Source organism: Dunckerocampus dactyliophorus, chromosome 1 (genome assembly GCF_027744805.1).
Source record: "Dunckerocampus dactyliophorus isolate RoL2022-P2 chromosome 1, RoL_Ddac_1.1, whole genome shotgun sequence".
Taxonomy (NCBI): Eukaryota; Metazoa; Chordata; class Actinopteri; order Syngnathiformes; family Syngnathidae; genus Dunckerocampus; species Dunckerocampus dactyliophorus.
Window position 1 is genome coordinate 49,967,012 of NC_072819.1, and position 13,383 is coordinate 49,980,394.

Sequence of the window (13,383 nt, forward strand, 5' to 3'; positions counted from 1 at the left end):
CAGGCCGTTTTTGCCCAGTGTCTTTCTTATGGTGGAGTCATGAACACTGACCTTAACTGAGGCAAGTGAGGCCTGCAGTTCTTTAGATGTTGTTGTGGGGTCTTTTGTGACCTCTCGGATGAGTCGTCACTGCGCTCTTGGGGTCATTTTGGTTGGCCGGCCACTCCTGGGAAGGTTCACTACTGTTCCATGTTTTGGCCATTTGTGGGTTATGGCTCTCACTGTGTTTGGCTGGAGCTTTAGAAATGGCTTTATAACCTTTTCCACACTCATACATCTCAATTATTTTGTTTCTTTTTTGTGGGTGGGAGGGGGCCATGTAGGTTTGGATATTTTTTCTCCCTTAATAAAAAAGTTCATAAAAACTGCATTTTGTATTCAGTTGTGTTGTCACTGACTAATATTTGTGATGTTGGGATCGTGCGTTCTGGTTTATAAGAACGTATAACTACTTATTTGGTATTGAATGAGTTAGTAGTAGTGCTACATCAATCTGTGGCAGTCCAAATTAATTATTGGCGAGCCACCACAGATAAATGAATAGGAAATGCTAATGCAGATGATTTCTGATGAAGACATTGAGAATGAGAGAATCATGCATGCATCATCCTCTTCACCCTGGACATCCACTCAAAGTGATGCCATGTTAGCATTTAGGATAATGCTACCTCACATTTAAAAGGCCTTAATGGCACCCTGATGGGCTCTCATTGTCTCTTCATCGTCGTTCTGTTCGTGTCTGATTCCCACTTGCGCTGACTTGTGGCTCGTTAATAGCTGCTTGGCCCTGCTTACCGCTCTTGCTTCAGGGGCTCTAGATAGATCACATGATGACCAACTCATGAAGTCTTGTTTATTCAGGGACCTATTACCAAGCAGCTCTGGATCTATCCTAACTTTGTGTTTGTGTCGCATACGCAACGCAAATGCGACATTTTTTACAAAACAAACTTCTTCTGTCCCAGTTTATCATCAACCCTCTGCATCGCCCACCAAAAACGTGTCTGTAATGGAGTCAGCATACATGCAGAAGACGTCATACATTGGCGTTATGTTTGTTATGCTGAGCGCTGTCAAATTTGCCCTCCTCTCTTGTTCATGGTGCGACACCGTAACATTCCCATGAATCCCGCTGCCCTTCCTCGTCACCATGGGAGACAAATACACACTGAGGAGAACATTACTGTATGCTCAGTTTGTTCTTCATTATCTCCTTGACAACCACAAGATGAACAACCTCCCCCTACTTCCCCTCTCTTGCTATCTCGCCATCCATTGAATGTATCTAATGCTACCTCTCAAAGTGGTCAGCTTGAGGTAAGATGACTCATTTCATCACAGAGTGCAAACTTGACGGGGCAAATGGAAAGGGTGAGGGAACCTAATGGCCTCATGTGGCTGTCATGAGGCTAGACACATGACCTGGGCTCAGCACTCGAGTAGAGATGGACTTTAGAAGCAATGAGCTCCACATAAGAGCTTTGCACTTTCCAGCCGTAAAGGTTAAAAGGAGAAGTGGGCACAGACGCAATTACATGTGCAGTAATTATTTACACTGGCAATAAAAGTGCTGCCTCACAAGACTGCAGGACAAAATTGCTGATCAGGAAACAAGAGAGTTGAGAAAATACACAATTAGTGTGCAACTAGTGCATTATTTTGTTTTTAAAGGACGCAAGTAAGAATAATGGTGGCTTGTAATCACAAACAAAATATGTGCTGATTTGCAAATTTAGCTTTGGCTGCTTTGTTTGTGGAAATTACAATCAAATATTCATGTAGTGATGATTTATTCATGCTAAAATGCTGCATGTAGTGCTGTTAAACAATCGTTCGGGTTGATGATGACCAAGGCTGCACTTTGTTTCATTAATGATATTAATGGCGTCATGCTCTGTTTATAAGGTCCATTTTCAGATACAGTAGTTCTCTAGGTGTACTTACACAACTGAGATGGACAGGTGGATTGGTGCGGCGTCTGCAGTGATGCCAACTCTGCATCGGTCCGTTGTGGTGAAGAGAACCGCTGTTCCTCCGCATTGAGAGGAGCCAGGTGCGGTGGCTCGGGCATCTGGTCAGCATGCCTCTGGGACGCCTCCCTTGGGAGGTGTTCAGGGCACGTCCAACCGGTAGTAGTTTCGGGGAGGACCCACGTACCCTTTGGAGGGACTATGTCTCTCAATCGGCCTGGCAACGCCAGGGAAGTCGAAGCTTCCCTGCTTAGGCTGCTGCCCCTACGACCCCCCTCGTATAAGCATCCCAAACATGCTCAATGGGTGACATGTCTGCTGAGTATGCTGGCCATGCAAGAACTGGGATGTTTTCAGCTTCAAGAAATTTAGGGCCCTATGAAATCCGCTATATTATTTCCCAAATTCCATTTTCATTTTTTAGAATGACTTTTTTTTTGTTGTTTTTAAAAGGAAAACTGCACTTTGGGGGGGGGGGCCTTTCCACCGATGGTAACGCTGTGTGCCACTCAGTACAGCAGAAACACTCCACGTCTGTCTGCAAGCTCTACATTTACACCACCAAGTCGTGCCGTGGTCCTGAAGCTCTCGGCCTTCATCTTCGCCAACATTTCACTTTCTCTTCTTGCCCGCTCAACCTGTAGCTCATCCTCCGTATAGTCAGGCTCTAACAGATAAGGTTCTGGATCCTCATTTGTCCAAAAGTAGTCATCGGTGGGTGGATTTCACGAAGTCTGCCACGATTAGTACTTGCAAACAGATACGCGCTTTCTATGCTGTTGGTCATGGATGAATGGCAATGGTAACGCAATGAAAGTAGCATCTAGTGAGGATGTGCATGTGAGACATGATTAAGTGCGTATGTTGCTGGGTTATGCCACAGGCACAGAGAGGTCAGCTAGGCTTCACGTTGGCTGCCAGTGTGGATCAATAATGGCACAGAACAATCAATGTTAATTTGTGCACAAGTTGTTGAGCTATGGACATCACTTAAGCGCACCACTACATACTGAATGTTGCTTATTATGCCGCTGCTTTGAAACAAACGCACCAATCGCAAACAGCAGCTCCTAGATCTTCCCAAGGTCAGCGCCATACTTAGCAGGAAAGCTTTTAAGCAAACACGGCGCAGCGAGTGAGGGTATCGGTCGGATGCACCGTCAGCGTTTGGGAACACGGGCTGTATATTCTCACTTGGTTTTTATTTACTGTCTGATGTACGAAGAACTTGGAATGCTTTGTTCCAGCGAGTTGCCCGGCTATCACTCCCAGTGTCAGGAAGAACATTAAGGCTGCACAGAGCCACGTTATTATGACGAGCCAAGTTCAAACATTCCTCTCTTTGAATAGAGGCGTCCATGTGTCGTTAACCTTAGGCTATACATCATCCATCTCCTTGTTCTGTGGGCTATAACGTCATTGAATGTAACTGCAATGGTGCTGATACAAACCTTAATAGATGTCTTTGCCAGTTGACTAACCCCCATACAGGGATTAGTGGTCTTTCATGTATTACATATTGGATTTGTTGAAATTTACCACTTGGGAACATAAAAACCCAACATACAAAAAGGCCCACAACCCAGAATCTGCTTTTGTGAAATGACATCGTCCACTGCGGTGTAGGGCTGCAACTAACAACTATTTAGGTATTCAGGTGTTAGTCATCGCCTATTGGAACCATTAATCGACTAATCATTACGGATCACAAAAAGCCCTCAGTAATTACATTTGTTGCTAATAATAAGGACGCATTCCTGAAACATCAAAGCTGCAGCCGGCAACAGGTTTGGCAATGCCATTTTCAAAATTACTGCAAATCTTGGAATTATGAAAATGATTTGTATAGTTTCTGAAGAGAGAGAGAGAGAGTCTGCTTTTTCTACTGACTATTATGTTGTTCTGACTCGCCATTTCGTGGTACACCCCGCCAGCCAGGATACCATTCTATCCTTGACCGTGTAAAAGGGTCTGCTATATGAAAGAGACACTGACACCTAAACAACATAGTGGTGCTACTACTTAGATGAAGAGGTTGCTTGCGCCGTGTTACGTTGATTAACTCATTGACTGCCAGCCATGCTCAGAGCAGAGAGCTCCATACTGCCAGACGTTTTGGGCATTTTTGCTGAACTTTCAAGACCCACTGAATATTGGGTTTTAGGACTACATGAACATTGAAATTATCTGAAGAAACTTTAGACTCTTCCTTCTTTCATCAGAAAAAATAAGGTTGTTTCTAGCCTTTTTTGGTCTTTAGATACTGGTGGTAAAACATAGGGGAGTTTCAGCAAAAAACAGATTTTGACCAAAAAACAGAGAAAACGAGCTTTTACTGCAGAGAAGCAAATTCAATCAGAGTGACGGTGGGGTCTGCAGGATGTGGGGATGAATCCCTGCTGCTGACCCATCCAGACGGCAGCCACTCGTCAGAAGAATCAGGGTCGGGTTCTGAGTCACCCGACACTTAACTGCTTTTGGTGTCGCGCCACATGGCTCAACAACGCTAACCACTAGCTTGTTGCTTCGGCTGCCATTGTCAACTGAATTTGTGACTACGTCGCAGTTGATCCACCGCCAGACAAGCTCTGTGACAGTGTTAGCTGCATGTATATTTTTGTCTCCGCTCGATTTCTGCATGTGTTTCGCCATTTTCATCTCTCAACCCACAATCCGTCTTCTTCATAGATAATCTGTAGTTGCCGGTTGGGGGAAAAGAGAACTGTTGCCCCCTACTGGGACAGAAATACATTACCTACAAGTCAGACATTCACACACAAGATCTGTTGCTCTGTTGCTCTGTTGCTCCCACGGAAAAAAGCAAAAGACGTCAATAGGCTTCTTCTTGGCAGTCAACGTTACTTTTTGAAAAGACATCAAGAGACGTCTTTGGCAGTGAAAGAGTTAAGGAAGTGATACTGAAATGAATTAAATGTATTTTACTTTCATCAGTCAAACCAGTCAAACAGTGAAATGACCCAAAGACGTAGAAGACCAAAAGCTTAGAGAGAGCTTGTAAATCCCTCTGGTAAAAAGATGTCAACCCTGGGGGTGGGGGTTAGATGAGTAGGACGAACCTGCTGCTGCTGCTCGGGCTAACAAAACCTATTATACATCTTCAGCGAGTGGCGGCCCTTCACAATAAAACACCCCAGCCGCAGGAAGCGATACACAACCTTACTTTACACGCAGTTTCTGCATTGACTACATTGGCAGGGTGACGGCATGGTCATGGATATTTATCAGATCCTCGTGTGGTAGCGGACCCAGTAGAGAGGCCTCAATCCCAACACCCTAGAAGAACAGAAGACTCCAAAAGCACCATCAGCCTGTCTGCTTGTTAATTATTGACAAGCAGACATTGCCAAGGAGTGCATGTGAGACGCCGGCCTCCACCTCGCCCGACTACAACTCAGTTCCACCTCCCTGTGGGTAACATCGCTGTTACTGCAGCAGCTTCTCATGCCAAAACCTTTGCGCCAACGGCAAGGTGCGTTTGGGGAAATACAAGCGGCACCGGATCAGTGACTGGCTTGGATTTATCAACTGGATTAAGTAGGTGAAGGTAGTGAACACCAGTAACCCTTTAATCCCCACGTGGAGGGAGGGGTTTCTGCTTCCTGTCCAGGAATCTAGATTAGTTCGGCCACGGAGGAATGCTGCTCGTCTGCAGTTGCACACCTCCACACACAGGCAAGGGGCGCGTGCGCGCACGCACACACACACACACACACACACCAGCCCGCTCATACTGAAACTATGCGTACATTTCATTCTTTCTTTCGTTCACTGTCAAACATCTTGAGCATCCCAGTACATACTGAGCTTGATTGAAACGGAACAACACAAAATAATTCACAAAATTAATGAAGGGCAGCTATCGGATGACAAGATAACTCAATTCCTTTCCCTCACAGGATTATTAAATTACAGTGGACCCACTAAGGTGAAATGCAACTAAGGTCAGAACTTCGACTAGACTTTTTTTTAAGCAAAACTGCTGGGTTTCACACTTTCACATCCTCAAAGGATTATTAACTTTGGAGGGCTTTTTTGGAACACTTCATGTGAGCATGCGAGTAAGTAAGGGAACTCGCATTCAAGCCAGCAATACCTCTGGAAAGTCCTAACATTTTCGTCCAGCTTCACTGCAATATTTTTCTTGTTGCTTGCTGTCAAAATTAAGGGTTTTTTTTTTTTATGTCTTACAGCGTCTTTTACACTTTATCATAAAACAATGTTTAACTCATTCAATCCCAGCTATTTTTCAAAAGACAACCCCTCCAGTAGCGGCCATTCAAGACCATTTTGACTAATCATTCAAGGCACACAGAACATTGTGTTCTATGGTTATATAAACATGGAACCTACCTCAGGAAAATATCAGGTCCTGACTAGAAAATGGAAAAAATACAGATTTTTGTGAAAAGATACATTTCATACATTAACTTTGACACAAATATTTGTTGCTTTTGTGACAGCTCAAATATCTAAACAAGTATACCAAAATACACGCGTGTGCGCATGTGCTTGCGTTCAAATTTCCCTACAATGCGTAACCTTCTGCACGCTACATTCCGCCACACTCTCTCACTTCCTCCTTCCTGTCATGTGTGATTTTTTTTTTTCCATCTACATGATCCCTGCCGAGCTCCTATCAAATGCACTTCTGCCACCTTGTGGCCGTTTGTATGGCTTAAAATTGCTCTGAAGTGAAATGTGTTTGTGGAGAGTTGCGTCATCACGTCTTTTTGCCTCTCACAGCAAAAAATGGAAAAGACGTACAAATACGTCGTTAGGACCGGGTGCTCAGGTTTATAAAAAAGTATAACTGCATCTTTGGTATTGAATGAGTTAAAAAATGAGACGCATCTGCAGCATAAGTCAGTTTTTAGATACAGCGGATCCTTGGTTAGCATAATTAATCTGTTGCAGAAGGTCTGACTCCAACTCCCTAAGAATTCATGTAAACGTTCCAGAAATCCACAAATGGAAACACAAAACACTTAATAAAATTTTTTTAATAGTTTTACTATTATCATTTTACAAGCAGAAAACGATTCTGAAAGCATATAAATGATGACTGAACGGGATAAATTAACACTGATGGTTATTTTTAACTTCATTAATGTGATTGATGACAAAGGCAGGACGTGGCAGCAAAATCGACACGGACGCCACCTTCGTGTTTTGCCATGAGTGACTTCTTGCATTCAATAGTGTTCCTCACCTTATTTATCAAAATGCTGGCACTTGCAAATTTCTTTGGCTCCATTTTGGGTTATTTTGCAGCCTTGATCATTTTCGAAAGCAGAAACTTGAGATGAGAAACACGACTGAATTCGAGAAGTAACTCATGGCAAAATACCAAGGTGGTGTCCGTGTTGATCTCACTGCCACATCATGTCTTTGTCAACAATCACGTCTTCAATGAAGGTAAAAGTAACCGTAAAAACAGTCACATGCCAGGGAAGGGTTACGTAAAGTACTTGATGCCGTAGATCACGGTCCGATAGACTTCTGGCTGACCTCTTCCTGAGAGATCGATTTTCTCTAAATGAGAAATATCGCGACTACAAACTATAATTGGAAAACTATCAACGCGTGTTTTGTGGTAACATTTTTGAGACTTGTGGCGTAATTGTGTTAGCTAGCAAAGAACTCCAGGGTCAAGCGCTGATGACATCACAGACAGGCAACGGAGTTGATTTCCGGTTCCCGTTCCCACGTGTTAGCAAGCTAACAGGCTGCTAACAAGGATGTTTTGTGATAAAAATACACGAAGAACACAGCTGGACTCACCATGTGTATTAATAACGTGACAATACGTGCGTCGTATTGTACGCTCACCGGAAAACATACGCAAACAGAGGCAAACATTTCTACATTAAGTGGAAAACACGCTGAGTTAAACGAATAGACTCAGAATAGCTTGTGCTGAACAATAAATAGGAGGTCACTCGACACTGGAGACCAGACGTGATCAAAGTCCGATCATTTTCGGCCTGCAGCTCATTTTTTGTTGGCCCTCGGGCTACTGTCAAAATAAAATGAATTCATTATTAACTCATTCAATTCCAAAGACGTACTGATCCGTTTTTATACACCCGAACGCCCGATCCCAAAGACGTATTTATATGTCCTTTATGTTTTTTTGCGTGAGAGGCGATGACGCAACTGCACACTAAATGATGTCACTTTCAGAGCAGTTTTAAGCCATAAAAATGGCCACAAGGCGGCAGAAGGGCATTTGATAGGAGCTCGGCATGGATCTTTTGCATGTATTAACACACTCGACAGTAAGGAGGAAGTGGAAGAGCGTGGAGGAGTGTAGCGTGCAGAAAGGTTACGCATTGTAGGGAAACGCACGCACACATGCACACAGTTTAGTTCCAGATGTGAAAATTGTAAATAGTTCATGGTGTTACATTTGTAAATAAATTATTTTCTGTTGTTTATGTTGTGGTGCAATTATGATATTTGAGCGGTCACAAAAGCATAAAATGTATGTCAAAAAGAAAGTTATGCTTGAAATGTATCTTTTCACAAAAAGCTGTTTTCTCCCTTTTCTTGTTGGGAACTGATATTTTCCTGAACCTTACAGTACCTGTGTTCTACTGCTGACTGATAAAGAATAGAAAACAGCGGGAACATTTTTTTTCTTCCCTGATGAAAGACGAGAGTCTATCCTTTCTTTTGGTAGGTTCCATGTTTAAATAGCCATAGAACACAATGTTCTGTGTGCCTTGAAAGATGAGTGAAAATGGTCTAAAATGGCCGGTACTGGAGGGGTTGTCTTTAGAAAAATGGCTGGTATTGAATGAGTTGATGAGATATATCATTAGAACAGGGGTCACCAACGTGGTGCCCGCGGGCACCAGGTAGCCCCCACGACCACACGAGGTGCCCGCAAGCCTGCTTTTCATTCAGGTTTTCAGTTAATAATGAAAGAACAGTAGAAAGAAATGCATTGTGAAATACAACATGTGAGTTGTGGACACCAGCATTTTGTTCATGTTCTGGTAAAACAAGCATATCCGCTTTGTTTGGGTTTAAAATAAGCTCTGAAAATAAATGTTACAAAAATGAGTAGCTCTTGGCCATTTTCATTTTGGAAAAGTAGCTCCCACAAGGAAAAACGTTGGTGACCCCTGCATTAGAAATTGCACTCATTTGCTTTGTCATTGAGCCATATTAGCTAATACTAACCTACACTGGATTGGTCTAAAAAAAAAAAAAATTAATAAAATGTTCCTTCATTTTTTTCTGTATGTGGCCCTAGCTGAAAAAAGGTTTGGACACCCCTGCTAAAGCCTTCCTAACTGGTCTTTTTAAAACTTTTGGACCACTCGGATGGGATAAATGGGAAGAAGCGAGCCGGTGCCATGAGTGGACCACAAATGCGCTCCTTCATGTCACCATTTCGCTTTGCTCTCATTCTGAACGGACACGGGGATTACAGTGCACATCACACTTGAGAAGCACGCTTACATAACGTCCTCTGCCCTTCTCGTTTCATGAGAAATGGCGGCAACTGGAGAGACGGTGACCCTGCAACTGGCCGGCGCAGAGACAGAGGTGGTGCAGCGTGACCCAAGAGTTAAAAGCGCAAATCAACAGTGGAACCTCGGTTTTCCATGGAAATGATTGCCGCAAACATCTTGGTTGTCGTACAGGCAACAAACTAATGCAGTGCCCCAACAAAGCATCTAAGCATTGCTGAGTCAGCATCTGTGAAGCATGGATAGTGATTCTTTTAGAGTAGGGACACTATAGACAGATTCCGGACAGGGAATCCTTTAATCATCTGTGGGAGATTTCTTAGTAGAACACACACAGAATGATGAACAACATTTGATAAGAGCTCGGTATGGATCTTTTGCAGGTGTTAACACACTCAACAGCGAGGAGGAAGTGGAAGAGAGTGGAGGAGTGTAGCGTGCAGAAGGTTACGCATTGTAGGGAAATTTTAACACATGCACACGCAAAAGTTAGGCCAGCTACATCCATTTCTGAATTACTGGACAAAATGTAAAAGTCACGTTCAACGTCCATGTGTCCATTTCATCCGTCATTTACATGTATTTCGCTTTGTTTTCCGCATGTTAAACGGTGATCAATCTGTTTTGTGTTGACATTTGTGGGTGTCTACAACAGATTAATTGGATTCGCGTTCTTTCTTTTGGGAAAAAGTGATTCAGTTTTGGAACGGATCAACAACAAAAACCAAAGGTACCACTGTTACGGCTTGTTTTTCCTACTGCTGACCAAATCAAGACTTGACTCAAAAGATGTCTTTCCCCCTGATGCCGTTAGCGACATTATCATGCTATCTCCCATGTAGTCTACCGATAAATGTTCCTTACCCTAATCTTACATATTCAGCTGTTTGCCACTCATGCAGGTTTGCGTTGCGCCGGCAACACAATCAATTTAGCCCAAACCCATTTGTCTTAAGCTGTTATCCGGATCAATTACACAAGCAGACCTCATCAGCATCCCACATCCTATCAGTCACAGGCTTTTCTCAGCCCGCTTGTGACTGCGCAGCTCCATTTCTGCTTCCATACAGCGGGGATTTCACTTTATTGGCCATTAGCAACAGTTGGGAGGCCGGATCTAAGCCTCAGATAGCGAGGAGCTCTCATGTGAGCGGCGCTCATCTCTCTCAACACATTAGCGTGGAGCCTAATGCAAGAACCATACAGGCCGGTGGCTCCACTGCAGCCCATCGATTTGACTAGCAGGGAGAGAAAAAAAAACAACAAAAATAAACGAGTGGATTACATAATTCATGTGACCGTTCCATTTGTAGTCCGGCTTGAAGGAGAGATGTCGCATAATATATTAGATTGGATGGCATAGACTCCACTGGAAATAAATAAATTACTTTTGCATCAGCACAGCATAATGTCTCCATAGCATATTTCTGTGGGTGTTCATGGCTGTGCGCTATTTGTGAAAGCCCCAGCTTGCCTGAACATGCAGGCTGGTTGTACACACTTCAAAGTGCTCCACAGTGGATGCTCCTTGTGACCATATTTGATGACTTTGTAGTATTTTAACACACAACGACTACCGACAAACTCAACTTATCGGCAAGACAACAAATTACTTCAACCAATAAGGAATGCGTTTGCTCATATCAAAGTAGGAAGGTCCCTTCTTAACGTCCACTTCCTCGTTAGTGAAACTTAATCCGGATGAGTGGTGGAAAAGAGAAGTAAAGCCTCGCACTGCTCTTTGTATTGTTCAAGTGTGTGTGTGTGTGTGTGTGTGTGTGTGTGTGTGTGTGTGTGTGTGTGTGTGTGTGTGTGCAAATAGAAAACTTACATATCTGCTGATAAGCGTCCGGAGAGTGCTGAAATCCATCCCCATCCTGTCCCTCTGTCCTGTCCGGCCACCGCGGATTCTTCCCGGCTCGCTCTCCCGACCCAAGGAGCTAGCTTGTTCTTAATTCTCTCCTTCGATCCATGACTTTTTTTTCTTCCCACTTCTTCGTCCTGGATTTAAAAAGGAAAAAAAACTGAGCTCACCTGCAAAAGCGAGAAAAGCTAAGGTAAATTAAGTTCAAATTGTGCCCTCCTAGCCGGAGCCAAACTACCTTGACGTCCGCCTCTCTGCCTCGCGCTTGCGCTTTTATAATCGTCTTGCCTCTCGCGCCCAGCAAAGAAGCTTTTCTCAGGTGATTTTGGCGCATGCGCTTTCGAGTGCTGTCAATCGGATTGGACGATATGGCAAGTTTTGGTATCAATCTGATAACAAGTAAATAACGTTGCCGATACCAATACCGATACAATTCTTTTTTTACTTAAAAATGTCAAAATCATCGAATTATTTTTTTTTTATTTTGCCTTCAATTTGTTGATCATGATTATAATTAAAAATAAAGTTTTTTAAAATAACTACATGGAGTATATACAACAATGTAACAATATCAGCAAGTGTTCCCTTGTACTAAATAGTGCAAAAATATTGAAACTAAAGCAAAAACTACTATCAGCTCTCATTCAAACCCTTTGTCTATTTGCCCCCAAAGCCCCCCTGAAGCATGTAGCGCACTACTAAGCAAGTTTATCTTACCCCGGCTGCCTTCTTTGGTTTCTGACTTAACCAAGCCAAGCACTGAAGAAGTGGGATAACAAGATAGTGGTATAAAAGAACAGACTGAGTAAAAAACAAAACAAAACTATATTTATCACTATTACTAATGACATTGCATGAAAATTGTCTTGTTGGGCCGAATAAGATGACTTCCGTTCACTGCCTGTCACTCACGGCCGTTTTGTGGGTACGTGCATGCACGTAGATGCCCGCTACGCGTGCACATGCACAAAGGCAGTTGCAGAAAAGCTACTACCAATTTGGAGTCATGCTGTTGTTATGATAGCTAACGTTAGTAGCCAAAATTGGCCAAATAGATATCATTAGCTGACAGCAATGATAACTAATGCATGTGTGTGTGCGCTATGTGGGGTGCAGCTTGCATGCTGGGAGCAGGAAGGGCAGAATATAAAGCTTGCAGCATGTTTGAAAGTCAGCACCCTCTAGGCAGGCGCCTAAGAGTTGCAAACAGTCCCTTTATGAGGAGTATAAAGATATTACACTTGCGAATGCGGCTGCTAAATGCAAGATGGAACACTTTCTTAAAATCATGTCCACATCATTAACAAACACATGGCTACTGATACTGATATCGTATCCCACAAGGTAACCTGCTTGCGAGCCGGCTCCAGCACGTAAGTTATCGTGTGACGTATCCTGCTAAGAAGTGAACCAGTTTCATAACATGTTCGGATAGATAAATGTTGAAAATATGTATATATATATATATATATATATATATATATATATAATGTACTATGTGAAAGTTTTGAACCAATATTTTGGTTCATATAATATTTAGGTGTATATACATACATATATATATATATATATATATATATATATATATATATATATATATATATATATATATATATATATATATATATATATACATATATATATATATATATATATATATATATATATATAATGTACTGTGTGATATTTTTGAACCAATATTTTGGTATTCAACATCTATCTATCTATCGCTATTGGGACATCAAATAAGTAAACTTTTGAGAGCAGTATAAATGATTATGTAAGCGAGTGTACCCTCCATAACAATACATTGACAATAAAATCAAAATCTACATGAACAAAACAGAAAGCCTGACTACGATATTGACAATAAGAGTATGACTGCATGTGTCAAATTGGAGGGGTAGGAACAGAATATTCGGCGTACAATGTTTCGAGGGGGAAATGTTTTCCATCGTCTGTCCAGCTTGCGTTTCCTGGAGACGCTTTTCGGCGGGTTACGTCGAATGGTAACGTTAAGCGTACTTTAACAACTATATGAGCATCC

The 13,383-nt window shown here is 42.5% G+C and overlaps 1 protein-coding gene across 17 annotated transcripts in view; it reads right to left on the reverse strand.

The window, feature by feature from the left end:
* The window catches only part of atp11a (ATPase phospholipid transporting 11A), a 58,941-nt gene that overhangs the window by 44,899 nt on the left and 659 nt on the right, over window positions 1-13,383 (reverse strand). For 14 of the 17 annotated variants that reach the window (XR_008572503.1, XR_008572505.1, XM_054787959.1 and 11 more), the window contains exon 1: window positions 11,304-11,568. Coding sequence is in view for 15 of the 17 variants with exons in the window: in XM_054787959.1 (XP_054643934.1) it covers window positions 11,304-11,348 (45 nt within the window). In the remaining 2 variants the exon portion in view is untranslated. The other 3 variants (XM_054787833.1, XM_054787842.1, XM_054787851.1) reach the window with 3 other exon arrangements.